The sequence below is a fragment of the Pistacia vera genome, unplaced genomic scaffold (genome assembly GCF_008641045.1).
Source record: "Pistacia vera cultivar Batoury unplaced genomic scaffold, PisVer_v2 Contig65, whole genome shotgun sequence".
Taxonomy (NCBI): domain Eukaryota; kingdom Viridiplantae; phylum Streptophyta; class Magnoliopsida; order Sapindales; family Anacardiaceae; genus Pistacia; species Pistacia vera.
The window spans coordinates 909,594-936,761 of record NW_022196501.1 but is presented as its reverse complement, the minus strand read 5'-3'; the positions used below and the strand labels follow the sequence as shown (position 1 = coordinate 936,761).

The following is a 27,168-nucleotide window of genomic DNA, read 5'->3' as shown; positions in this document are numbered from 1 at the left end:
CGGGTCGAGGATGGAAGTGTCAATCATGTTTTATTTATGACCGAATTTGTGTGTGAGAATTAAATTATTTATTGAATTATTATTTTCATTTTTGAAGTTCATTATCAAGCACATCCTTGCAGTAACAAAATAACTTATGAATTCACCAGTAATCTCTACAGGAGCAAGTTCCATCTTTAAAATGGTGGAACCGTTTTCGATCTCTTACAACAATTTCTCTCTCATAGATCATTGAAATGTACTTCGTGTATGCATGACAGTCGCTACACATCCTAAGGTTCCTCGCAATTCTTATGGGAGAACCTTGAGATGTATTTATGAGTGTGAATGCAATTGCTAACTTCTGGCTGTGAGCTTTCAATCTTTCTCTCTTCTCTTCTTCATCTACATCAACCAACACCTGAGATGTGTCCGGGGAATACCCTTCGAATCTCAACTGCCATTCCATCTGGTGAATCATTTCGTAAATGCTATTATTGCATTCGCGATGTGATTTATCCTGTGACACGAATTTGTAAACTTTCCTTGACACCTCAACCAAGCTGAATCCTGGCGTTTGTTTCAAGGCTTTACTAGTCATTTCCATTCGGGTTTTAGCTACATCGTCCCATTTTTGAGCTTGTGCATACATGTTTGATAGTATAATGTAATCACCGGGATTCTGAGAGTTTAACTGGAACAAGTTTCTAGCGGCAATTTCCCCGATTTCCAGGTTTTGATGTACCTTACAAGCACTAAGAAGGCTTCGCCACACAACATCATTTGGCTCGACAGGCATGCTCTTGATGAGCTCCAAGGCTTTCCGGAGCATCCCAGCTCGACCCAGGAGATCCACCAGGCAACCGTAATGCTGCACTGTTGGCGCTATTTGATGCTCGGATCTCATCCTCTCGAAGCATTGCATGCCTTCATCGACAAGGCCAGCGTGACTACAAGCACTCAAGACACTCACATAGATAACATCATCTGGCTCCACGCCGTCCTCAAGCATTTCCGAGAAAACTCTGAGAGCTTCCTTGCCCTGTCCGTGCATCGCAAGCCCAGAAATCATCACACTATAGGACAGCTGATTCTTCTCAGTCGTCATTTGAAACAAACATAATCCCTTCTCTAAACAGCCACATTTTAGGTACATATCCATCAAGGACGTTTGCACAATAACATTGAGTTCACTTATGTTTCTGATCAATGACCCATGTGTGCATCTTCCCAAATCAAGAGCACCCAAATGAGCACAAGCAGAGATCACACTCACCAATGTGCTTTCTTCAGGCCTCCAGCATCCTTCACTCATCATATCCCCAAAAAGCATTAAACATTCATACCACAAACCAATGCTAGCATTTGCAGCAATTATAGCACTCCAAGATGCAACACTTCTTTCATCCATTTGCTCAAAAATGGTATAGGATAACTCAATCTCCTTACACTTTCCATACATGTTGATCAAAGCATTCTGTACAAACAGATCGCCTTCGAATCCAAGCTTAATCGCATGACCATGAATCTGCATTCCTTCCTCCAATGTTTGCATCCCTGAACATGCCTTTAGAAGCGCTGGATAAGTGAAATTATCAGGCTTCACTTCACTTTCCAGCATCTCAATGTAAAGGAACAAAGCTTCTTTAAAATTGACATCCTTGACCAATCCCCTGATCAAAGTGTTGAATACAAAAGCACTCGGTTCATCGATTTGTTTAAAAATTGAACAGGCATAGTCCATGCTACCCCAGTTTGAGAGAGCGCAAGTAGCCACAAGATTGCCTGCACAAAAGGGGTTGAAAAACAAACCCCACTTGAGGACTTGAACATGAACTTGCTTGAAATCTTCCAAGCTCTTGCATCTTTTTAAGAGGGATAAGCACTCTTGCTCCTTCAATCTTAAATCAACTTCAGGGGTTTTGGTTTTGGGTTGATCTTCTGGTGGTGTGAAGAGCAAGCAGTGGTGGTGAAGGACTGATGTCCCACTCATCCTCTCATCCACACCATCATATAATTATGTGTACATATTAATCAAGACTCGGTTTTTATTGAAAATACAGGAGTAAAGAGGCATGAAATGTACCAAAAGAGGAAGCTTGATGAGTTAAAGGAGATGGCAATTCATGGTAAAATTAAAAGTGAATTTGGAGGAGTTTTTGAGTGTTGAAATGAGAATTGAAGAATGTGATCCATGAGATTGTGAGAAAAGAGTTGTGGCCAGAGAAAGCGAGTGAGATTATGGGGACAAGGAGATTGCGGATAGGATAATGTCTGGGCCCATCAGATTCCTGTTTGAGTTTCAGGACCTCTCATGGTTTGCCATGTCAGTTGTTGGACCCATTTCTGTGCAACAAGACCTGGCTTCCGTTGGTGTTTTTGCTTCGTTAATTAGTGGCTGAGGTGAAATGTTTATATTAACTTTGATGGAAAATATACAAAACCCCTTTCTTAGAATACCGACAGTGGTTTTCTCCGGGAGGACAATTGGTGGGAAACAGCTCACTCTCCGCTCCTTGCTATGATCTATGGGACGAAGCACAAATTTTAAAGGAAAAATCTACAATACATCCCAAGTGTAATAAATCTAAATCGAAAGCGTATTAGAGAGGTGTTAGACATAAAAAAGGGAGAGCTCGAGGTATTGGGGCGTATAAAGGGGAGAGTCCCTTTATGTAACAGTAACAAGCATTTGAATGTAGAATTTTTTACTCGTAACAAGTGGCATCATATCAAATCTGATCTGTTTTTTGATGTCCCACCAAGCACCCACATAAAGGCAATCACATGTGATTGTCAATCCATACAAGAGTGAGGTGGACGAGTAACCAATGAGCCCCACCTGTGACGAGAGGATCATAGGATTGAGTGGGAGAGAATGTAACGAATCTGACATCGAAAGTGTATTGAGGAGGTATTGGGTTTACAAAGGAGAAAATCCCTCCATCTAACAGATTAGCTTTTTCAGTGTGAAATTCCGGACTACACAACAAAAGTATTTAGAGTAACATTATTCCCTTAATCACATAAAACCTTTAAATGGTATAGTCTCATCATCTGACAATATCGAATTAATGTTACTCCGTTGATCACATATGTTCATCCAATGATATAGTTTCATCATTCTAATGGTATCAGCGTAAATTACTTTACGTCTGTCTTAGTACCAAACCAATAATGAGATAATTGTGATCAAGTAAACAAACATTTGTCTAATACAAATCATATTAATACATTTTATCTAAACGTACTAATCGATTGAACGAGTTTACATCACAGTAAAGATTTTTTCTATGAATTTAAAAAATGATGATTTATTAACAATCACATAGATAAAATGGTATGGTGATAATGTATACAACTTTCTCAAGCTTGGTAGATGTATTTTAATTATGTTCTTTATCATTAAGATGGTTGTAATTGATTCATTTGCTTTAAGAGGTAAGAACTTCTGGGGTTTAACAAAGCGTTTCTTTTACAGAAACTTCAGTTAACTATAATCAAAACCAAACCTCAAACAAGTTCAATGAAATTATCCTAAAGTTCCATATTTACATACAGACCAATTCAGCTCCATCCATGTCCTTGCAAACAAATTGTTGATGAGAAGAATTATGCCCACATCCAATTGGAAGAAAAAAACAGTATACACTGTTTAAGATTTTAATCCAACACCGGTTTTATCGGTTCCCTCTTGAAGAAGAAGAAGAAACTGTAAAACGTGAGACATGATAGTTCTACCAGTTAAACAAATTGTAGACTGAATATCTATCTCATCAGACGTTATACTGTAGCTGCTCAAATGCTTCAAGATAGAAACTTTCTGCATTTTCAACCAACTCTACAATTCCAAAGAAAATGAGTGACAAGACTCATTCAATCTAAAATGAAAAAAAAAAAAAAAAAAAAAAAGTTTAAGAAATCTGAGTCCTGACTATGACAATCTATGTGTTAAGAGGAAGAACACTTTTTTAGAGGGTCTTCACCACGAACTTCCTTGATATAATGCTCACTTTTTAGTGAAGTTTCTTTGAATGCTCAGAGACATCTGCCATTCTATAGACAAGTTCATTCTCTTCAATGATGCCACTTTGCGGAGAACGAAAAAAAAAAAAGAAGGAGAAGTTAAAATTAGTTGCCAGAATGTAAAATGCAGAAGGACATTTAAAATTCAGCAACTGGGAGTGAAGTTTAGAGATGGTGCTGCATTAGCTAGATTCATGTTCGGAAATAATGCGTAAGAGAGTAAGAGTTATATCTTGTTAAAGTGCATCAAAAAGCGTGGTTTATTGCCTTCGGGTATATCAATTAAGATTAAGATTAGCCATATCTAACATCTGCCAAGTAACCTCTGACCTAGACGCTTCGGCTGCGGATCGAGAAGACCCAAAATAAGCTTTGGCCTTGCTAGTAGGGGATGATTTGGCCAAAACAATTTTCAACCTCTCAGCTTCTTTCTTCAGGGACTTATATTGACCTGTAACAAAAAGAAAATCACATTATTGTAAAGATCTGCCCAAGGGAAAAAAAAAATTCTTTCTCAACAAGATGGTCTACTACGAGAACCAAAAAAACCTTATGATTTGTCAATCAAGAAATCTTGTACTTGCACAGGGCACTAAGTTTGGGCAAAACTTACATCCTTTGAGTGGTTAAAAGGAAATGCTATTTCATGAGATATGAGAATAATATAAATTCGGACATAGAAGGAGTTTTTGAGTGTTGAAATGAGAATTGAAGAATGTGATCCATGAGATTGTGAGAAAAGAGTTGTGGCCAGAGAAAGCGAGTGAGATTATGGGGACAAGGAGATTGCGGATAGGATAATGTATGGGCCCATCAGATTCCTGTTTGAGTTTCAGGACCTCTCATAATTTGCCATGTCAGTTGTTGGACCCATTTCTGTGCAACAAGACCTGGCTTCCGTTGGTGTTTTTGCTTCGTTAATTAGTGGCTGAGGTGAAATGTTTATATTAACTTTGATGGAAAATATACAAAACCCCTTTCTTAGAATACCGACAGTGGTTTTCTCCGGGAGGACAATTGGTGGGAAACAGCTCACTCTCCGCTCCTTGCTATGATCTATGGGACGAAGCACAAATTTTAAAGGAAAAATCTACAATACATCCCAAGTGTAATAAATCTAAATCGAAAGCGTATTAGAGAGGTGTTAGACATAAAAAAGGGAGAGCTCGAGGTATTGGGGCGTATAAAGGGGAGAGTCCCTTTATGTAACAGTAACAAGCATTTGAATGTAGAATTTTTTACTCGTAACAAGTGGCATCATATCAAATCTGATCTGTTTTTTGATGTCCCACCAAGCACCCACATAAAGGCAATCACATGTGATTGTCAATCCATACAAGAGTGAGGTGGACGAGTAACCAATGAGCCCCACCTGTGACGAGAGGATCATAGGATTGAGTGGGAGAGAATGTAACGAATCTGACATCGAAAGTGTATTGAGGAGGTATTGGGTTTACAAAGGAGAAAATCCCTCCATCTAACAGATTAGCTTTTTCAGTGTGAAATTCCGGACTACACAACAAAAGTATTTAGAGTAACATTATTCCCTTAATCACATAAAACCTTTAAATGGTATAGTCTCATCATCTGACAATATCGAATTAATGTTACTCCGTTGATCACATATGTTCATCCAATGATATAGTTTCATCATTCTAATGGTATCAGCGTAAATTACTTTACGTCTGTCTTAGTACCAAACCAATAATGAGATAATTGTGATCAAGTAAACAAACATTTGTCTAATACAAATCATATTAATACATTTTATCTAAACGTACTAATCGATTGAACGAGTTTACATCACAGTAAAGATTTTTTCTATGAATTTAAAAAATGATGATTTATTAACAATCACATAGATAAAATGGTATGGTGATAATGTATACAACTTTCTCAAGCTTGGTAGATGTATTTTAATTATGTTCTTTATCATTAAGATGGTTGTAATTGATTCATTTGCTTTAAGAGGTAAGAACTTCTGGGGTTTAACAAAGCGTTTCTTTTACAGAAACTTCAGTTAACTATAATCAAAACCAAACCTCAAACAAGTTCAATGAAATTATCCTAAAGTTCCATATTTACATACAGACCAATTCAGCTCCATCCATGTCCTTGCAAACAAATTGTTGATGAGAAGAATTATGCCCACATCCAATTGGAAGAAAAAAACAGTATACACTGTTTAAGATTTTAATCCAACACCGGTTTTATCGGTTCCCTCTTGAAGAAGAAGAAGAAACTGTAAAACGTGAGACATGATAGTTCTACCAGTTAAACAAATTGCAGACTGAATATCTATCTCATCAGACGTTATACTGTAGCTGCTCAAATGCTTCAAGATAGAAACTTTCTGCATTTTCAACCAACTCTACAATTCCAAAGAAAATGAGTGACAAGACTCATTCAATCTAAAATGAAAAAAAAAAAAAAAAAAAAAAAGTTTAAGAAATCTGAGTCCTGACTATGACAATCTATGTGTTAAGAGGAAGAACACTTTTTTAGAGGGTCTTCACCACGAACTTCCTTGATATAATGCTCACTTTTTAGTAAAGTTTCTTTGAATGCTCAGATGCACCTGCCTATCTATAGACAAGTTCATTCTCTTCAATGATGCCACTTTACGGAGAACAAAAAAAAAAAGAAGGAGAAGTTAAAATTAGTTGCCAGAATGTAAAATGCAGCAGGACATTTAAAATTCAGCAACTGGGAGTGAAGTTTAGAGATGGTGCTGCATTAGCTAGATTCATGTTCGGAAATAATGCGTAAGAGAGTAAGAGTTATATCTTGTTAAAGTGCATCAAAAAGCGTGGTTTATTGCCTTCAGGTATATCAATTAAGATTAAGATTAGCCATATCTAACATCTGCCAAGTAACCTCTGACCTAGACGCTTCGGCTGCAGATCGAGAAGACCCAAAATAAGCTTTGGCCTTGCTAGTAGGGGATGATTTGGCCAAAACAATTTTCAACCTCTCAGCTTCTTTCTTCAGGGACTTATATTGACCTGTAACAAAAAGAAAATCACATTATTGTAAAGATCTGCCCAAGGGAAAAAAAAAATTCTTTCTCAACAAGATGGTCTACTACGAGAACCAAAAAAACCTTATGATTTGTCAATCAAGAAATCTTGTACTTGCACAGGGCACTAAGTTTGGGCAAAACTTACATCCTTTGAGTGGTTAAAAGGAAATGCTATTTCATGAGATATGAGAATAATATAAATTCGGACATTTAATAGGATTGCTAATTTCTTACAACCTATGATGAAATTAGGGCTATAAATGAGCCGAGTATCACCCTAAACGAGTCTGACTCGGTTAAGCATTAAACGAGTTCGAGCCGAGTCATGAGTCAGTCAAGTCAGGAAAATTCGACTCATGACTCAACTTGTTTATAATCGAGTCGGCTTGTGACTCAACTTGTTTATAATCGAGTCGGCTTGTGACTCGACTCGGACTCGTTTGGCTCAAGTCGAAAAACTCGATTATAACTCTATTAACTCGAGCTTGCATTGGTTCGATTACAGCCCGTTTGGCCCATTTTTATATAACCCGCAGATCTTGTTTTATACAAATCAAATCCAATTTTTGGTAAATTTGCATCCAAATCAATATAAATCACATCCAAATCAACATAAATCACATCCAAATCAACACATCAACAATGTATTACACAACAAATTATGAAATCCTGAAACTTTAATTGGGGTTTGGGTTAATTTGCAACATTTTAAAACTTTTACATGTCAAATTACAAGACGGACCTAAAAATTTGTTTTTTTGCAGAAAAACCCTAAACAAGCCACTATTGACTCGCGAGCCAAATCGAATCGAGTCTAGCCAGGGTAGACTCAAACTCGATTCGGTATCTAATTCGAGTCTTATTCAAGCCGAGTTCGAGTATTTAACGAGCCGAGCCGCTCACGGTTGACACCCTTAGATGAAATGTTTTAGATGACATATTCGTGAACTAGATTTCGAAGTATAGAAATTAATCCTGATGTAATTTTTTTGTAAATAAAACAACTAGTTCCATAGAGGTGTTTTAGATGCAGTGGGTGACATTAGCTTCTACTTTTTTCTAGTTTAAGCATATTACTCATGAAAGTTCTATCTTCAATTAAAATTTTATTAAAACAATAAATGGGTATGATAGGACAATACTGCATGTGCAAAACAAGTGTCATAAAACATCAGGTCCATAGCAGGACCATCACCACTGATTGCGGAATCCACAAGGATCAACTAGATAATGACAAACTCACCTTCCATGATCAACTTTTCCTGCTGCACTCTGGCCACCTGCTGCTTTAATGTTCTGTTTTCCAGGGACAAAGAAACATGTTGCTGAAGTAGTGAAGCAACTCTGACTGACAATTCTGACTGTAGAGTCTGAAAAAGAGATATCAAGTATCAGTCAAGAAAGTTCTCACGAAGAAACAGATCAGTAACATATTTTATTTATTTATTTATTTTTCTTCCGGACGCGGATTCATGAGTTTAAACTAAGCACAATCAGCAGTAAGGACTGAAACAGTGTGTCCATTGCTCAACTGGTTTAGAAATTGTGCTCAACAGTGACATGAAAAACATGAATATGAAAAAGTGAGCTAGATAAGAGTTATGAGAATGGGTCCAACCATTTAGAATTGTTCGCTTCATAAAATCTTAAGGGCAGGGCTACAAAATAAAGAGGCTATATAATAAGTATTCCGTTTGTGAAATATAATATTTCCATTTTGAAAGAATTTAATTAGTCAATTACTTTTTCTACACTTATGTCACTGAGCGAAATGAATACTCACACACATGTTGAGTAGAGTTGCATGACTTACTCTTTGCATATTATAAACAAGATAATGATTCATTACATTAATAATGAGCAGGCTATTTTTTCACTACCCCCATAAAGACACATCATGATATATATATTTGATGGAGTCTATTAGGATCCCACATTGGAAGGGAAAAGGGTGGGCATATAGGTTATAAAAGGCTTGGGCACCCTCTTTTGGTAAGCCTGTTTTCCAAGGAGAGTTCTACTCAAACTCATGAAAGACCCATAGCCTAGTATAATTGTTTGAGTTGTTGGGATGAGTTCCTATCAATTGGTATAAGAGCATGATCTTGCGCCCATAGGACATCGCCTACATGGCAGGCCTCATTGCCCAACCCAATTGTTGAGTTGTTGAAGTAGGTTCCTATCAGAGTCACACAAACAATCTCATTATATCTGTCTGAGAAATTACCTGAAAAATACTAACAGTTCTTTCCAGTTCAGCAATATACTGAAGTTTGCGAACCCTAGAGCGTTGCCCGGAGTGCCTGTGAAACAATCATCAAAACATGTTATCCAATTGCCAACATATCTGACTCAAAGTTTACACATGAAAAAATATTTACAGCAAGTATACATTATCACTTCAAGAATGCAGGGTATGCTTATTTGTCACATGCCAAAATTCTAGGATTTCGTGAATTTGAAGTACATTATCAGTACAAGATGATAAAAGTATGACATGCCATGTAAAAGTTCTCAATATGGCCAATGCTAGAAGTACTGTGATTACAGTCAAATCTAAGTAGAAGCAACTTTTGTCCCTTGATCAATATGTTGAATTCTTGAGATTATATGGGGAATTCCATTGCTGCACTTTTGCAAACTATAAATTCACATGCAACTCATGGTGTGATGTGGATGTTGGGGAGCTATTTTTTACAAGGAATTTTCAGTTCAATACTCTAGCTAGTATCCATTATATAATAAGGCATCTTGTGGCCTTTGAATTACTCAATGCCTGAAAATAAATCTTTGGTAACCTGTACAAGACAAGCTTCAATAACAGAACAGCCAAAGACTCCTCTGAAAAGCAAAAGCTAATGCTAAAAATCAGTCCATTTTGAGTATACAGCAGGACTACAAAATAGTTTAGTGCTTCACACAGATGTGGGTTCTTATTACTGACCCAAAATAGTCTTCTCTATTTGCTGACCTAACGGAGAGTAAAAGTCCAAGAACCAAAGATGCAAGAATGACCAAGCTAAAGAATTTGCAAAACAAAAACTAGAGGAACTAGAAGCACTATGCGACTGAAATTATAAAAATAAATCCATACTTATGAAAAATATTTATGTTCTAAACAAATCATATGCACACAAGGACAAAATACTACGAAAATTTAATCTAGTAAAGCAGGCAGTTGTCACCAGCTGGAAATACACAACAGAACAGGTATGCTGAAGAAACATGGCTGAAATATTGTTAACATGGAGATATCAGCAGCAGTTCTTATAACATATATAAATTTGAAAATTAAAAACAGAAGTTCAGATGTGAACCTTTTTGCCATCTTTGCTTCAGCATTGAGCTCACCAGTCGAAGTACAAGCATCCCCTTTCAAATCAGAGTGATTAATCCCAGATATGCAAAGGCTCTCATCCACATATTGCAAAGGGTTCTCAACAACACATTCTGATAATGCTGAAACTATAGCATTCTCCGAGAAGGTTATATTACCTCTTTTCCTAGGGGAATTAGGACCATAAACACAAGCCGACTCCAACCCACTACAAGTTTTATTCCCAACTGAATTATCATCATCCTTACAGGGATTCAAACCTGAAAAAGAGTCTGCAAGACCATCCAAGAGAGTGAGTGAATCACTAGAAGACCGACGATGGATAATTCCCACAGAATTTGTGCTAGAGTCACTTAACAAATCATCCAGCCATGTTGGCTGATCCTCTAGGATCGAATTTTGGAAGGATGATTTATTGTGGCCAGGGTATGATTCTGTACGCTGTAGAGGAGAGATTGGGTCATGAAATGGACGAGGGCAACGAGGTGGAAGGTGAGCTTGCCTTGACATGATGATCTAAACTTAAACGGTGTGTTAGAGCTTCCTAGCAAATATACATCCGAAAGCTTTTAATGCAAGTCTTATGGAAAGGAGAAGAACACAGCATGTTCCTCCTATTAGTGACTTAGCGCCATACTTCTGCCAGCATCCTAACCTACCACCACCTTATTGGTACAAAACTTTACAGTAAGAACAGCTTCTGAAAATTTTAGCAAAAAACTGAAAACACATGAAAATCAAACCCGCTTAACAATGAAATGCTTCATGTATGATAAAAAGAAAATTCTTAAAATGAATAGAAAAAAATTATATAAAGCTATTGTGCAGCATATAGTATTCAATAGACACAACAAAAACCCAAAATAACATTAGCTAATCAGTGAAAAAAAAATAGCTTAAAAAGTAATTTGAGACTAAAACCCTTATATCTTTTTATTCCCTTCTTCTTCTTTTTTTCTTTTTTTTTTTTCTCTCTCTCTCTCTCTCTCCCTTTAATTTTTCTCCAAGCTTTGTCAAAACCAAGAAATCTAAAGAAAAATTGAGATTTCCTTTTTCTTTTTTAAACCAAAACAACATGAATCATGAAACAAAAAGAATGAATTTTTCTTTCTCTTTTACTTTCACTTTCTAGGGAAACAAACAGGTTATACCCAAAAGCGTTTTAAGTCAAAACTGGCTCCTTATCACAAGAAGAAGAAGCTACATTCTACAATTAATGCAAAGAAAAACGAAACACAAAAGAAAAAAATACGTTTAATTAATGCAACAGTGACACTCAACAATGAGATTTACATTAACATTAATTTTTTTTTTTAAAGCACAACAATACAACCACAAAAAGAGATTTATATTCTTTTTAATCAAGTAATTATACAAAGGCGCTTCAAATTAAAAACCCAGAAAGCAAAATGAAAAATTTCAGTGAAGAAGAATGAAAATCTTTAAAATAAAACAATATTTACAGAAAGTTCGGCTTACCTTATAATTATATATTCTTTGAAAAATATCTTCTGTAACAACAGAGAAAGGGGAACTGAGAAAGGAAAGAAAATGAGCGAGACAAGTGAGTGAGTTAGTGAAGGATAGTTAACGTGCGCCACTCATCTTTGCAAATTGCATATAAATAAATACTCACTCTCCTTCCAACAACAACAACAACAATACCGTATTTTATATTTATTGGGCCTTTATTATATTTTCGTATTTTTATTTGTATTTCTACGCTACTCTTACTGTACGGATACTGTGCTCATTGCATGATTTATATGTAATTATTTTAACATAATTGGTTGATTTTAAAATAAATATATGCATAGATGAATATTATTAGAGGTATTATTAGCTCTAATTATATTATATTAGCTGGTGACAAGTGTATATTGCTTTAAGTATTGTCAAATCAATCTACTATTCAATATGTTTAAATATTATTTAAAGTCTAATGTGCATTTAATACAACTTTAATCTGCCTCTTAGTGTATGAAAGTCTTTGATTAAATATATTATATTTAACTATAGTTAGATTAAATTATATTTAAAAAAAAAATCGTTATTGTTAATCATATTTTGCTCTTACATGACGAAAAGATCCTGATAATAAAAAATAAAATAAAAGATCATTTTTAAGGTTAAACAACCTATTAGTGATATATTATTGGAGTGATTAAAAGAGGTATTGGTTGGTTAGGAGTCCCTAGATGATGAGGAAAAGCTCTAAGTGCTCTTAACAATGAGTTGTACTATGAATAATAATATATATATAATATGATATGACAAAAGATGATTAAATGAAAGTTTATTTTTAATTTAAAATCAGTGAATCATATTGTATATAAAGTATTATGCTTATTTTATATAAGATTTTAATAAAGATTAACTCATAACCTAATTTAATAAACTCTCTCTCACAATTTAAATGTAAAAGCCCGCAATTAATCAGATAAAAAATTTATAAAAAACCAATTATAAACAATTACATCATAACGGTGAAAAAAAGTTCATGGGATTAGACTATAAATATACAATAAAGGTAGGGACACCGAAAAACCTACACCAAAATTTTGTACCAGCCTACGTGTAACACGCCTCTGATTTTTTTAACAATTTTTTTCTAGTGAACGGTCGTCCATCAAATTTGGATGACCGTTCACTCACATGGACGCCCGTCCATAAATAAAATACAATAAAATTTTTTTATAAATATTTGGGACGGCCGTCCATTCACCAGTCCATACTTAAAAAAAAAAAAAAAAAAAAAAAACTCCTCTACTTCTCCACTTTCGCTTCTCTTCTTCTTCTTTTTCTTCTTCTTCTCTGATCATCTAATAACTGCCTACGACTTTTAACTAATCAGACTTTTAAGTAAATGCATACAGATATGCATATGGACCTGTACATCTCCATACTCCATACTGATTAAGGCAAGAATACATTATTATTATTATTATCATCATCATTAGCATTGGAAGCGCTATCTTCCTTGGCCTTCACTTGCGCCTCAGAAACAGAAGCTCTTAAAGCTCTCTCCTTTGTGTTGTTTTCTGAAAGAAGGAGACTTCTGTGGCGAGGAGCTTTTGACCTGGGCACTGGAACCCAAATCTAGCATTAACCTCCCATCCTCTACCTGTACGATGAAGGCTATGAGAAAGGTTCAGGCTTTTGCTCTGTCGCTGAAGAGTTAAAATTTGCAGCCACTCAATTCAGGCGACTTCACAATAGACAGGTTCAACACACCTTCAGGTTCTACTCATAACAGTGGAGACATGGGCCGCATGCTTAATCCAAGCTGCATGGCGCCGTTATTCCAAAAGAAAGAAAATGGAACATTTTCGAAAGGAAGAAGAAGAAGCAGTATCATGTTTAGATTTTTTTTCTTTTTAAGTATGGACGGGACGCCCGTCCAAACGTAATGGACGGCCGTCCATAACAGATGGACGGTTGTCCTAAATGTTTATAAATTTTTTTTTTTCATATTTGGATGAAGGACGGGCGTCCATTATTTGTGGGCGTCCGTCCAAAATTAATGGACAACCGTCCATAATGAATGGACAACCGTCTCTAATATAAAAAAATTCAAACACATATTATACGTAGATCGATATAGAAATTCGGTATAACTTTTTCGATGTCCGTAGTATTATTGATAAATATAATACTTTCTGTCCAAATATTTTGTCATATCACCTCAGTAATATGTAATTATGATTATTCCGTATGACTTGGTATTTTTGTTATTGTCCACGTGGAAGAATGTTGGACACCTGGCCAACAGATGAAATCTTAGCTCATATATAAAAGTAAAATATTTGGCTTAATTTTCAATTAAAAAGAAACGTTAAAGTGGCAAAGGTTGAGCATGGGGTAATTTTTAGATGTTATCTTTTATTAAAAGGATATTTTGATTAGTTAACAAGTGGAGCATCAATTTGCGGAAATTTCACGATAACACCTATCAGATTCTAATTATCTTTCTTTTTTTATGAGTCTTGCTACCAAACTATACCAATAAAGTTTTTTTTTATTTATTATTTCATATTATTTTTAGCATAAGATATATTAAGACCTATGAGACTTACACATAAGATATCTCATATTAATATTATAAATTGATTTGTAAATATCAATCACCTTCCTATTCTTTTCCAAATATAAATACTACCTATAACTTTTCTTCTATATCAATAGTAAAAAAATTGTAGAATCAATTCATACTAACCACTGGTTAATTGTTTTCTTTTATTAGCTTCATTGTTTTTTTTATTAATTTTGTTTCCTTTTTTTTTCGGGTCAACTTACATGCACTTAACTAATCTCTCAAACTTGAAACTATCGACCAAATAGAGTCCTAATGACCCCCTTATTAGTGTTTGGAGAACTCGAATTTTGTAGCTCTTAAAACCTTATTTGCTCTTTTGTCATGGAGCATCCAGTGGTGGTTCCACTTTTTTTTTTTTTTTTTTATCTAATAGTTAATACTCTTTTCTTAAAACACCTATGTAATTTCTCAAGTTTAATTTATTAGCAATATTTATCTTATTTCTGGTGGGACTTAAGTTTTAAGGTTAGAAGTTAGAACAACATTTATTCATGTTATCTTGTATTACACTAATAAATACCCGATATATCCATTAGTATAATACAATATTACTCTTTATCGGGTATGATGTTATTGATTATATAAACTTTTTTTTTGGTATTCTAGTTCTACATTTTTCGTTGTATGAAAAGCAAATCTAAGATATGGGCGCACATAACTTTTGAAAAAGTCCGTCTTAATGAAACCTTTCTACTTCACAAAAAAGAAAGAGAGTTACCGAATCATCAAGTTTTGTAAAAGTTGAAGAGATGGAAGCCATTTACTCAACTAAAACTAGCTTTCTCACCAATAATATTATTTGGCGAGACTTTTTCTCAAACACATCATGTGCCAACTGCATTGCACTTCAAAAAGTAAAGTAACATACCCATTTCCAAGCAATATAACTATATAATACCAACCAATACATTACAATTGAGGGATTTTTTGCCAAAAATTTGGATTTTAAAGTTAGGACTTGAAACATGACACTAGAACATGTATATCATTACTAACACATTTGATAATGTCGAAAATAGGGCTAGGCTTGACAATCTAATCATTTTTAAGTTGTGTCGTTTTCTAAAGTCTATTAATTATGCAATTTATACAAGATTTTAACCATTTACATTGTTTTAACCAATATTTAAAATTTGTGTTAAAATTGTCTAAACTAAATGGCGTCCTTCACATGTATAAACAAAATCACAAACATGGAATGTAAACTAACTATCATAGAGTGTCTAGTGGTAAAAGATAAAAAGGATTTCATGAGTTTTTGAGTTCAAGTCCCTTAGACCCTATAGGGATGACTATTAAGGACTTACTTGGCTGTTAATTTTGAACTTCGAAAGATTAATTGAAGTGTGCGTAAGCTGACCCAGACACCTCGATTAAAAAAAAAAAAAAAAAAATGTTTTAAACCTTTTGCAGCCTGATAACATGGAATTCCTAATATTATCCCGGAAATCCGACCCGCGAATCCTATATATGATATATATATGGGCCAGCAATCCAGCCCAAAACCTATTGGGCTTAATGTGTGGGTTTAAGCCCAAACATAATTTCCGACCTCTCCTAAACCCTAATCCCACCAGAATTCTCTCACTCTCCCTTCGCTTAGCAACTCCCACTCTCCTGCAGCCATGGGTAACCTCTAAGCTTCAGTCAATCTAACTTCTCACCTCTCTCTTTAGAATGTACCGGTGTCGTTTCATAATTGATTATTTATTTGTTTTTATTAATATAAATTTTTTTCTTTTTCGTGGCAGTGTCGACCGTGAATGATCGTGCATCGGGTTCTAAAGTAAAAACATGCGTTCTCGGACCGGGTAACTATCCGACAATACTGACCCGACCTGACGGTGGCGCTGGTCTGCGGGACAGCGTGTTCGGTCGGAGGATGGGTGAAAACGGGCCGTGAACGGGCAAAGGGTCGTTTGCATTTTTGGAGGTGAATGACGTTCATGTCCGGCGAATTTACAAGTTATCGTGGACGCTTCTGTAGCGGATTTGGGCCAGTTGGTGCCAACTGGCATTGTGTGTCTGTTGAGGGTTTGCTTAAAAACCCGCCTGAGGGAACCAAGCAGAAGATCGAGCTTCGGGTCGAGAAGGTGATTGATGTGGGCACGTTGACCCCGCTAAGTACCCATTCCTAAGACTAAGCTCACGCTCGAGTTCTTGAGGGATCGCATTCTTTTCCGACCCAGGACTAATACGGTATCTTCTCACTTTCTTTTATGCCGTTTGACTTCATAAATTTTGGTTGATCAATTTATGCATTGAACTGTAAATTTTGTAAAACTTTTAATTATAATTGAAACTTATTAGATTAATATAACATGTTAGAATTATAATTGTAGTAGTTCCAATTTTGAATTTGATACATGCCACTAGGGTTTTGTTTGATACGGTTTATCCGAGTAGAGCATATAGAAAGAGACAAGAGCTATTTGAGTGCGCTTAAAGAAAGTATAGCTTTTATGAAAATTTATCAGTTATTCTAGAAAATGTTAAAGAAATATATGGTATAATTTACCAAGGGATTTAATAGTAGAGAATAGATTAGTAAAATTGCAAAATAAAATAGGATATTTTGAAATTTTAACTCTTAATAAGCTCAATTTTGAGCATTTGTTGTAAAATACCTTATTTAAAATCCTATAAGCACTTTTGAATGTAAGAAACAACCTAAAATAAATTTTAAAAGTGCTATGCGCTTCAAATAAGCTATTTTGGCTAGTACCAAGCCCAACCAACCGAACTCTTATTTTTTTTTTAAAGATTTAAATTTTTTAATTTCCGTGGAAATTTCAGATATCTGCTGTTGCACGAATCCGAAATGCACTTGCTTATGCCACTCATACTTCTTTCAAGAGAATGGTTTTCTCTACATACACACACCGTTATCACTACCAGTGATTGTGAGGGAGCTGTGAAATGTTTCAAGTAACAACCTTGATTAGTGAGGCTGAGAAATAGAGAAGAGCTGATCAAGAATCCTCCTCCCACTGAAGCTGATGTAGAAGCTGCCAAGCTTGTTGTCAAGGAGAAAGGAGAGGCTGTTGCCAAACCAAATCTGAAAAAGCAAGCAAGGAGGCATTAGTGTTCTTCTGTTGCTGAACTTACAAAAGCTAAGGAGAATCTTGCAAAGGTGGAGGAGAGATCGAAGCTTAAACCGGGAATTCCTCAAAAGGATGGAAAGATTGATTATTTGCAAGATTTCTTTGCTCGCCAAGCTTTTGACTGTTTCTGGCCAACTGCAGTTGAAACTTATGCATGTGCTTTTATAATGTTTATACATTTGGACCAACTTTTCGAGCTGAAAACTCCCATACTTCCAGGCATTTGGCAGAATTCTGGATGGTGGAACCTGAAATAGCTTTTGCAGATCTTAAGGTATTTTAGCTAAAGAATGCTTGGTGAATGTTAGGTGTTTGAGAAGCTTTGAAGTTCTATAGAAATTTGTTTATTGTATGAGGATACATATAATTCTGTGGCTTGATGAGTCTTACACTCCTAATGTAATGGATTGTCAAACACATAAGACGTTTATTTGCGGCATAAGGCTTGTTTGCATCAGTATACCTCAAACAATCACCTTTACACATCCCGGTTTTGGCATTGGAAAACAGAATTATTGAGTTGGGAGGGCTAGATTGTTGGCTATTAATATCGCTTTCTGTTTAGCTGGATATAGCGGGGGATTCTATCTAGCTAGTCAGGATATTTTGTGGATGCATAAGAAAAAATTTGTGAACATGTGAAATGCTCTCCTGGAATACAGATGATCTATTCTTGACATCTTATGTGCTTATATATCTACAAGGACTCTTTCTGGGCTTCTATAGCTGTTATGGGGAGTATCTTATTTCCTAAATCTGGGGATTTAAGGATAAGTTACCCTTTGTTTCTTCATTGTAACTATGGTTATTTTATCTTTTTAGAAATTAGCTTGATTGTGTTTCTTGAAATGCTAATGTGTAATCATGTGGACTGGTGCCCATCCATATATGAGTTTTTGAAGTACATTGGGGATTCATGATTATGAATAGTTTTCTTTTTATTTGTAGGATGATATGAACTGTGCGGAGGCATATGTAAAATTTTTATGTCAGTGGTTACTGGACAAATGCCTTGATGATATGGAATTTATGGCTAAAAATTATGACAAAAGCTGCATTGATCGTCTGAGAATGGTTGCTTCAACTGCATTTGAGCGAATATCATACACAGAAGCAGTGGATCTGCTACTGGAGGCTGTGAAAGAGGGAAAGAAATTTGAGAACAATGTGGAGTGGGGGATTGATTTAGCATCTGAGCATGAAAGGTTTGCAAATCGTTTTAATTTATGGTCCTGTCAGCTTTTAAGTGATGGTATTGACGCCTTGGTTTGGTTACTGTTGCAGATACTTAACAGAGGTTAAATTCCAGAAGCCTGTTATTGTGTATAACTACCCAAAAGGAATCAAAGCATTTTATATGAGAGTCAATGATGACTTAAAGACTGTGGCTGCTATGGACGTCCTTGTACCAAAGGTGAGCTTTTTCTTCTAAATGTTTTAAGCGATGCTTACCTTGTGCTTTGTTACAATATTTTTACTAGAATTATGTTCAAATATTTTGTTAGGGGCATATATGATACGGATTCTGTTATATTACAGGTTGGAGAGTTGATTGGGGGAAGCCAAAGGGAAGAGCGCTATGATGTTATTAAGAGCAGGTATGGAAAATGAGGTCCATAGTTGGTACTTGTCATAGTACTTAAAATTTGCACTAGACTGCTTTTCTCTCCTTTTGGTCCTTGCTATACAAGTTTCTTTGACGAGCATTACGTGTGCGTATTTAGGTCAGGATCTTGTTGCATGATTATAATTGACTGCTAATGAGCCATTTTTTGTGGGATGCTTACAGAATAGAAGAGATGGGGCTGCCTCTTGAGCCATATGAGTGGTACCTTGATTTGCGTCGCTTTGGGACAGTGAAACATTGTGGATTTGGTTTAGGTTTTGAACGGATGATTCTTTTTGCAACTGGCATCGACAATATTAGAGATGTTATTCCCTTCCCCAGATATCCAGGAAGAGCAGATCTCTGATCTTTAGTCCAAAAATACACGAGGATGTTAGTATTTTGCATTACAATTGGACCCCTATTTACCATGGCATAGTTTTTATCCTATAACAAGAAACAAGGAAATGATAGCATTGAAATTGATATTTTTACCAGCAGAAATCCTATACCTGTTAACAATGCCACTTATTATATTGCAATTTTTGTGATATTGCTTAATAAATATCTTTACCGTATTTGTTGATAATCTGATACCCTTTCGTTGGCTTATTGAAAATAATTCCTTGATTTTTTTTTTCTCTGTCGTTTTCATGCTAGCGTAAAGGGGTTGTCATGCTACCGTGCCTTTTAATGGGATTTGAAAAATGTAAAGGAAATCGTTGCAGTGAAATTGATACATGCCCTGTAAATAGGCCGGCAAAACCCGGGTCAGGTGGGAATCCAGACACTGACTATGAGTGGTGAGGGAGATTATCTGGGTTGGTTAGGTCATTTTGGTTTTAAGATCAAATCAAGAGCCATATTTCTCGGGAAAAAGTATATGGTGCTGTTTGTAAGGTGTTAATCCCTTTGGAGCAGGATCTTGATTATGATTTGCAATATTGGTCAGAAAGCCGGAAGATTGCCCACAAGAAACTCTTCTTGAAATATGAGGACCGCCAAGAGATCTTAGTATACGAGGATGAGGTGGATAAGTTAAAATCAGACCGGCCTTGATCCGGTCAAGGGCCCAGTTAATGATTTTACCGGTCCAAAAAGTTTGAAATCTTGCAAAAACACCATTGAAAACTATTTTAGTTCCTGCTGGTATAAAATATAGCAAATACATCCTTATGATCTGTTTGAATTTTGACTTTTCCGGCCAAATTCTGGTGGCCAAAATTTAATCCAACACCATTACTTGAACTACTGTCCTTCACTCTACAAAACCCCTCTACCTCGAAACTTGATAGCCCCTTGTTCGCTAGCCATGACTTGCGAACGCTGCTACGATTGGGTAGATTTTTTTGGCCGAATTTTGGTTGATTCCGATGTCATAAATTCAATCCAACACTACCACCTGAACCACCAACCTCCACTCTACAAAACACATTTAACCCCAACATTTGGTAGTCCCCTGTTCGCTGTCTGTGACTCACGTATTGGGTTGATTTTTCTGGCCAAATTCTGATGTCCAAAATTCAATTCGACACCATCCCTTGAACCACCGGCTTCCCTTCTACAAAACCCCTCTAACCTCAACACTTGTGTGCCCTTCGTTCATTGGTGGTAAGATTAGGGATTTTAGTGAATAGTAAAATTGGAAATTCAGACTAGAGAGGATGTCGATCGACGGTTAGACCAGCCGGTCCAGTCTGGTTTTCAGGACATTGGATAAGTTTTTATGAAAATCAGCTTGGAGAGGCGTAAAAACTTTGAGGCGAACAGAAATGGTGAAAGTTTTCTCATATTATTATTCTTTTGGAAGTGTCATACAAATGCTATACTTAGCTAACTTGGTTTTGCATGCAGTCTTTTACTGTCTGTTTTAAGTTTGTTTGATTTGGGTTTGTTTTATGTTTAAGCATGAGCTCATTTGGGTTTGATGAGTAGGTAATAACCACGTTGCTTCAATTCATGCTAATAGGAGCCTCTTGCAATTGAGTTTTGCTTTGTATCTGAGATTGTTAACCTTCTGCTACATGGGTTGTCCATCAAATTTACATCAAGTCTTTATCCTTTTCATTTATTGTATCTGTATATTCATGGTGTTTTGACCTGAAAAATTAAATTAATCTATACTCCATATCTACAATCCTCAAATCTTTTAACCACATCTTCATCATAATATGAATGTTGGTTTTATTGAACTCTTTACTGACAATCTTCTTGTTAAGCAAGCAAATGAGCATCTCCAAATTTTTCATGTAAAGATGATTGTTGTTCTCTTTGAATAATTTTCTTTTATTATCCTTTAAATCATGTTTAAAATAAAATGTCTCCATTGTGAAAAAAAAAAAAAAAAGGATTAAACTTGTAACAGATGTAACTTTTTAATATAGTAATCCAAGAAAAAAAAAAAGCCCTTAAATTAATGACCCTACTTTGTAGTAGCAATTTCTTTTTCGGTTGCTAATTAATACCAGGGCAGACTATTAAAGAGTATTGTTATGCTTACAATTGAGCGAGCAATTTTATGTTTATAATTAAGTTATATAACCGAGTCATACAACCAAGCAAAAAACAAGGGACAGAGTAATCATTTTACATGAATTTTGTGTAATTTTTGTTTGGTTGTATGACTTAGTTGTAAGCAAAACATTATTGGACTATTAGAACACCATTTCAAGTTTGCCTCAAGCTCCTAAGTTTGAGTTTCCCTAAGCGCTAATAGGGGTGGCCACTGAAAGATTATCCAATCGGACTTTCAGGACCTTAGAGATTAGTTAAGGTGCGCGCAAGTTAAATCGGAGTGTCGGACACCCCTGGTGATCCAAAAAAAAAAAAAGGGTTCATATAAAAGTTGTATACATTCCTTAATTTTGAAGTTTCATTTGATAGGTTCAAAAAGATTATGGGATTATACAATATCTTAGGAATTGGTGCTACCTTGAACATGACCATAAACCAAGTTCCCATACCATATGAAGAATTTTTTATATATTGCTCATTGTTCGAAGTTCTACGGTAAGCTCAAATTATTTATATAATCTACATTATGAGTTTGAAACTAAAGGCTTGAGTAATATTCTTAGGTGCTTTATATATATTGATGCATTGAAGCCACAAAATTAACTACTCTTCAGTTTCTACTTTATCATGGCCAACACAGGTTCATTAATGTTGAACCAAAAATTTGATGAACTTCCCAAAGAATCATTCTGGGAATGTCATGACCTCTATCAATGGGAAGGTTTTTGGTACTATGAAGATATTATCCAAGGTATGTTAGCCTTTCAATCAGACTATGAAGCACTTTCTGATGATGTTATCTTGGCTTCCTCCATGAAAACAGGAACAACCTGGCTTAAGGCTCTCTGTGTTTCCATCATGGGACGACAAAGCCAAGGTGTAGAAAATCTCCCTCATGCTCATACAAGGACTTCAGAATATGATGTATGCGGAGATAATTTACATCCTGATCTGGGAAGACAAAGTAAAGGTCAAAATTAAGACGCTCTCTCCATCTCAATTCTTTAAAATTTTTAAGAATTTTATGTCATGTGTTTATTTTAAAACCCGATATAATGACTATTAATCTTATCCTTATATTGTTCAGGTAAAAGTTCAGATCAGAAGGGAATCCTGGATGATGTTGCGGAAGACGATATTCTTACAGAAAATGTCCCTCATGCTCATATAAGAACTTTAGAATATGATGTATATAGAGATAATTTACATCCTGATTTCTCAGGTATGCCATCTCCAAGACTGTTTCACACTCATCTACCTTATAGTGCATTGCCAGATTCAATTAAGAACTCAGACTGCAAGATTGTTTACATCGCCCGAAACCCTAAGGACACATTGGTGTCGCTGTGGCACTTCTTCAACAAAATCTCACGACCAAATCAAGAGCCATATTCTCTCGAAAAAGCTTACGATGCTTTTCGTAAAGGCGTTCATCTCTACGGACCATATTTCGATCATGTTTTGGAGTATTGGTCAGAGAGTTTGAAGAATCCCGACAGGATACTGTTTCTGAAGTATGAAGAGCTGAAAAGTGACCCCAAAGGACAGGTGAAAAGGCTAGCTTCATTTCTCGGACGACCATTTGTTAATGAAGATGAAGTTGAGAAAGTGCTGTGGAGATCAAGCTTGGAGAGGCTTAAAAACTTAGAGGTGAACAAAAATGGTGTGTTCTTCCATTTGAAGATTCCCAACAGTTCATTTTTCAGACTCGGAGTTGTTGGGGATTGGAAGAACTACTTTACGGATGAGATGAAACGGGATTTGGATGAACTTACACGCATAAAACTAGAAGGTTCTGGCCTTCATTTTGATTTTTAATACTAATTAGGAGATTTTCTTCTCCTTTTTCCTTCGATTTCCAAAATAAAATCCATTGCTTGTTGCTAGTTCTTGTTGAAACACATGTTGAAGTTTCAGAATCTGTCATGTTATCGAGGATAATTTTATCCAGTACTGTAAACGAATTCTCGAAAATTCTCTAATAAATATGTGTTGATGAAATATGTGTTTCCCGTACTTGTAGAAATATATTGAAGTTGCAAGTAGTATAGCACATTAATTAGTGCAAGTTAATTATATGTTATTGTTAACTTAAGGGTCAAATATACAACCAATTTCCTCGATCAAAATGATCATTGAAAGATAATAAACATAATGGTTGACTAAAGTATAAAATAAATTATTATCAACTTCATAAAGTAATATAGTACTTTGTATATAAGCTCTGAAGGAAGACGTGTTTTATATAATTTTGTTGATCGATGTTCTAGGTATGTACGTAACATGACTATAGTTTAATTGAGGGTTCATGTTAATAACTTATGTTTGTTATTTTAACATTTTGAAACCTTAATTTTTGTGGTTCCAACTTCTCCTTGATCTTATAATTAACATTAATAATAAAACGTAAGCAAATGAGCAGATATGGGTCCGTTTGGCATCCTTTTACTATCCTATCTTATTCCAAAAACCTAAAAATGCATTTGTTTTAATATTCTCAAAACTCAATCTTATTTTATTCAATTCAAAATATTTAGATTTTTTAACCCCATAAGTTTATTAATTTAACTAAACACCCCCAACAATAAAAGTTTATAAATTGACAAAAACACCCCCACCTACCTATGTATTGCTGGTAGCCGGCCACCACCGTCGGAAGGTGGTCGGCTACTAGCAATACGTGGGTGGGTGAGAGTGTTTTTGTCAATTTATAAACTTTTATTATTGGGGGTGTTTAGTAAAATTAACAAACCTAGGGAGTTAAAATAATCTAAATATTTTCAGAAAATATCATTCAGAAATGTAGAAAAAACTTCTTAGTATCCTATCATCTTTTCAAAAAATGCTAAATAACATAAATGCTATTCTAAATAACCAACCAAGTGGAGCCTTTTTTTTTTCTTTTTTTTTGGTAATCAGGGTGTCCAGGCTAGCTTGTGTGCAATTCAACTAATTCTCCGAGTTCATTGAATACCCTACAAACTCAATGGACTAGGTAAGCCACAATAGCAAACAATGACGGACTCGCGAAGGCCCCCTTGGCAAAAATCTTGGGTTCGCCACCGAGTGTATGCAAACTCCTAGCTAGCCAATAGAAAATTTGGAAATTTCCAAATTGAAATTGGATCAGACCTATCTTGGTTTTGCACTCATTGTAATATTCCAGTCAGGGTCTAAAATCTTACTGGATTTCATTAGGGATAAGAAAATTGAATGATGTTTAGCCGTTGAGTTAGATTTGTCATTTCTTTCTTTATTCTAAATATTAACCAACAATTTATGATAATATTTTTTAAACCCAGTCACTCTCAATGCGCTCTTAAAAAACCATTCGATTATTGATCTGATATTGAAAATATTAATGACAAAGTACGTAGGCTGAATTATGAATAAATTATATTTCTTAAATTTACATTTCACAAAACTGAAACACAATTAACTAAAAAAAAAAAAAGGAAAAAAAGAAAGAGAAAAGTGCAAGATTAGATGAAAAAAGTATACCATACAAGGGCAAGAGGAAACAATAGTAACCCGAGTTTTAATTTAAGTGAGTTCATTAACATTTCTAATATAAATTTTTTGAAAGCTAAATATGGTGTAACGTCTATAAATTAATAACCTTGAGATCATATAAATTCTATTAATTAAATTTGATATTAATTAATTAATAATTTACTAATTTATGGAGCGTATTTACGAGGAACATACATTTAGTCAACTAAAAATTCATTGTATTTCACCAATCTAATCAATTGGAAAATCCTGCTGTTGAAAAATTTGAGGATGATACAATAGCTTTGGCCTTTGGAGCCTTTACGTGCAAGGAAGCACTCAAAGCATCAACAAAACTTTATAATTTTTATTGCAATTCGAGAATTCAACCCCAAAACTTCTAGAGACAATGAGAAAAATTAGAGATGGGATCCAACAAAATTTAAATTTCAAGAAAAAACAAGTAACAATATAGTCATATTTTAATAGAATATCATAGTCAATTAGTAAATTATTTATTTATGATATTATTGGGACCACAAAGTTATGTATGGTTTTCCAGAAAAGTATTATTTTATTAATTTATAGAAATTATTAATTTAACGTACTAGCCCAAGTCGAGACCGTAAGAAATCTATATCTATATATTTATATAATCCTAAGAGATACCGTGTTTGATTGGCATATATGATTTTTTAAGCTCTAAAATTGCTTCATTTTAATTACATGTTAGAAGATTGACCAACATGTGGTTGGATGTGATTGGTGATGATGTAGGACATGTGGATGTGTAGGATTTTTGGTTACATATGGCTTAATTTAATTGGTGTTTGATATTTTTTTTGTATTAATAATCCATATTAATAACAATATTAATTCATGATTTATGGATGTATTTAATCAACATTAAAGAGAGAGATATTTATTTGAAAGTAAAGGGGGTTGATAATTGATACATTGTATTTGTTTGATATGAATGTGAAGGGTTGGAGTTATTTATATGAATCTGAAGGGATTGATAAGTTGTATTATTGATACAACGTATGTGTTATGTAGTGCTGTGTATCTGGAATTAATATAAAGGGTAGAGATATTTAGGAGAATGTGAAGTCTAGATGCAAAAAAATTTACCTTTACGAAAATAGAGTCTGATCCCATGAGGTTGAGGCTATTAGCAATCTGCTATACCTGCACACGCAAGAAAACAAGCGTAAAGTGAATGGAAAACACTGAGGTGGTGTTTGCCGTAGGCACTCTGACGCTTAAGTCAGCAAGGCTGAGTGAGACTAATTTAGTGAGGGTTAGGGAGAGAAAAGGTTACCAGAAGTATAGTCGGAGACTATAACTACGGCTGTGATGCAAAATTCTCGAGAGTGAGAACTGCGGGGTCTGAAGGTGTAATGTCCGTGTCCCTTGTGAGAGGGTTGACCTCTGTTTAAATAGCAACTGTTGGATCTTCGAATCCTGGTAGGACTGTGAGTCCTTGGAGTAGAGGTTTTGTGAAAAAAGAGAACCTTTGGCTCCCTTACCTCAGTAGGAAAGGGAGTCCTAGTGGGTCTAAGACACATATCTTAGACGAATTAGGGTAGTGATGGACCTCTTCGATAGAGTTCGGGTAGTACCGAGGTAAGTAGACGACCTTGGGCTTCAAGTAGATCCTAAGTCCAGAAGGTGGTCTAGGATCACAGGGCTTGGGCCCAGATAAACCGGTAGTGAGGCCTAAATGAACTGGGCTTTTGCTGATTGGGTCTAAGTAGTGGGCAACTAGGTAGGTGTATTAAAATGAATTTGGTGGGCGAAATCGGTTGCAGGCCCAATCGGAATTAGGCCATGACTTCGAGCTTTGTTGAAGGTGTTTTCGTCTTTGGGCCTATTTGGGCCGAAGACATTTTTGGCCTTAACAATTTGCCCCCCACTTTCTAAGTTAAGGAGTGCTTAGCCTAGAGAGTAGGCGTTGCGTGGAGGTGTACTTAGTCGACCTTCATGACCGAC

General features: G+C 35.4%; 3 protein-coding genes and 1 pseudogene across 4 annotated transcripts; 2 read left to right on the top strand and 2 right to left on the bottom strand.

The window, feature by feature from the left end:
• Positions 1-113: 113 nt before the first annotated feature.
• LOC116111725 (pentatricopeptide repeat-containing protein At1g31920) lies at positions 114-2,195 on the bottom strand. Its single transcript, XM_031397873.1, has one exon. It carries the CDS (start codon positions 1,970-1,972, stop codon positions 143-145), a length of 1,830 nt encoding a protein of 609 aa, XP_031253733.1. The 5' UTR covers positions 1,973-2,195; the 3' UTR covers positions 114-142.
• A 4,407-nt stretch (positions 2,196-6,602) lies between these two features.
• Positions 6,603-11,906, bottom strand: LOC116111770 (basic leucine zipper 34). Of its 2 annotated transcripts, XM_031397917.1 has the most exons (5): positions 11,844-11,906; positions 10,345-11,029; positions 9,255-9,330; positions 8,271-8,397; positions 6,603-7,010 (listed from the first exon to the last, which is right to left on the bottom strand). In XM_031397917.1, exons 2-5 carry the CDS (start codon positions 10,872-10,874, stop codon positions 6,838-6,840), a joined length of 906 nt encoding a protein of 301 aa, XP_031253777.1. In that variant the 5' UTR covers positions 10,875-11,029; positions 11,844-11,906; the 3' UTR covers positions 6,603-6,837. The 2 variants fall into 2 exon arrangements, with proteins under 2 accessions (XP_031253777.1, XP_031253776.1); XM_031397916.1 differs by lacking the exon at positions 11,844-11,906 and having other exon boundaries at positions 10,345-11,790.
• A 4,347-nt stretch (positions 11,907-16,253) lies between these two features.
• Positions 16,254-19,759, top strand: LOC116111761 (annotated as a pseudogene).
• Positions 19,760-22,311: 2,552 nt separating this feature from the next.
• Positions 22,312-23,502, top strand: LOC116111760 (cytosolic sulfotransferase 12-like). Its single transcript, XM_031397901.1, has 2 exons — positions 22,312-22,561; positions 22,772-23,502. Exons 1-2 carry the CDS (start codon positions 22,312-22,314, stop codon positions 23,500-23,502), a joined length of 981 nt encoding a protein of 326 aa, XP_031253761.1.
• The last annotated feature ends 3,666 nt before the right edge of the window (positions 23,503-27,168 follow it).

What these genes read in the sequence shown, in the direction of transcription:
- LOC116111725 (XM_031397873.1), bottom strand. Translation starts at nt 1,972, where the DNA reads ATGAGTGGGACATCAGTCCTTCACCACCACTGCTTGCTCTTCACACCA.
- LOC116111770 (XM_031397917.1), bottom strand. Translation starts at nt 10,874, where the DNA reads ATGTCAAGGCAAGCTCACCTTCCACCTCGTTGCCCTCGTCCATTTCAT. An exon ending in GAAGCAAAGATGGCAAAAAG is followed by an intron (nt 9,331 to 10,344) that starts GTTCACATCTGA and finishes ATTGTTTCACAG; the next exon opens with GCACTCCGGGCAACGCTCTA. An exon ending in GGAAAAGTTGATCATGGAAG is followed by an intron (nt 7,011 to 8,270) that starts GTGAGTTTGTCA and finishes TTTTTGTTACAG; the next exon opens with GTCAATATAAGTCCCTGAAG.
- LOC116111760 (XM_031397901.1), top strand. Translation starts at nt 22,312, where the DNA reads ATGGCCAACACAGGTTCATTAATGTTGAACCAAAAATTTGATGAACTT. An exon ending in CATGGGACGACAAAGCCAAG is followed by an intron (nt 22,562 to 22,771) that starts GTGTAGAAAATC and finishes TATATTGTTCAG; the next exon opens with GTAAAAGTTCAGATCAGAAG.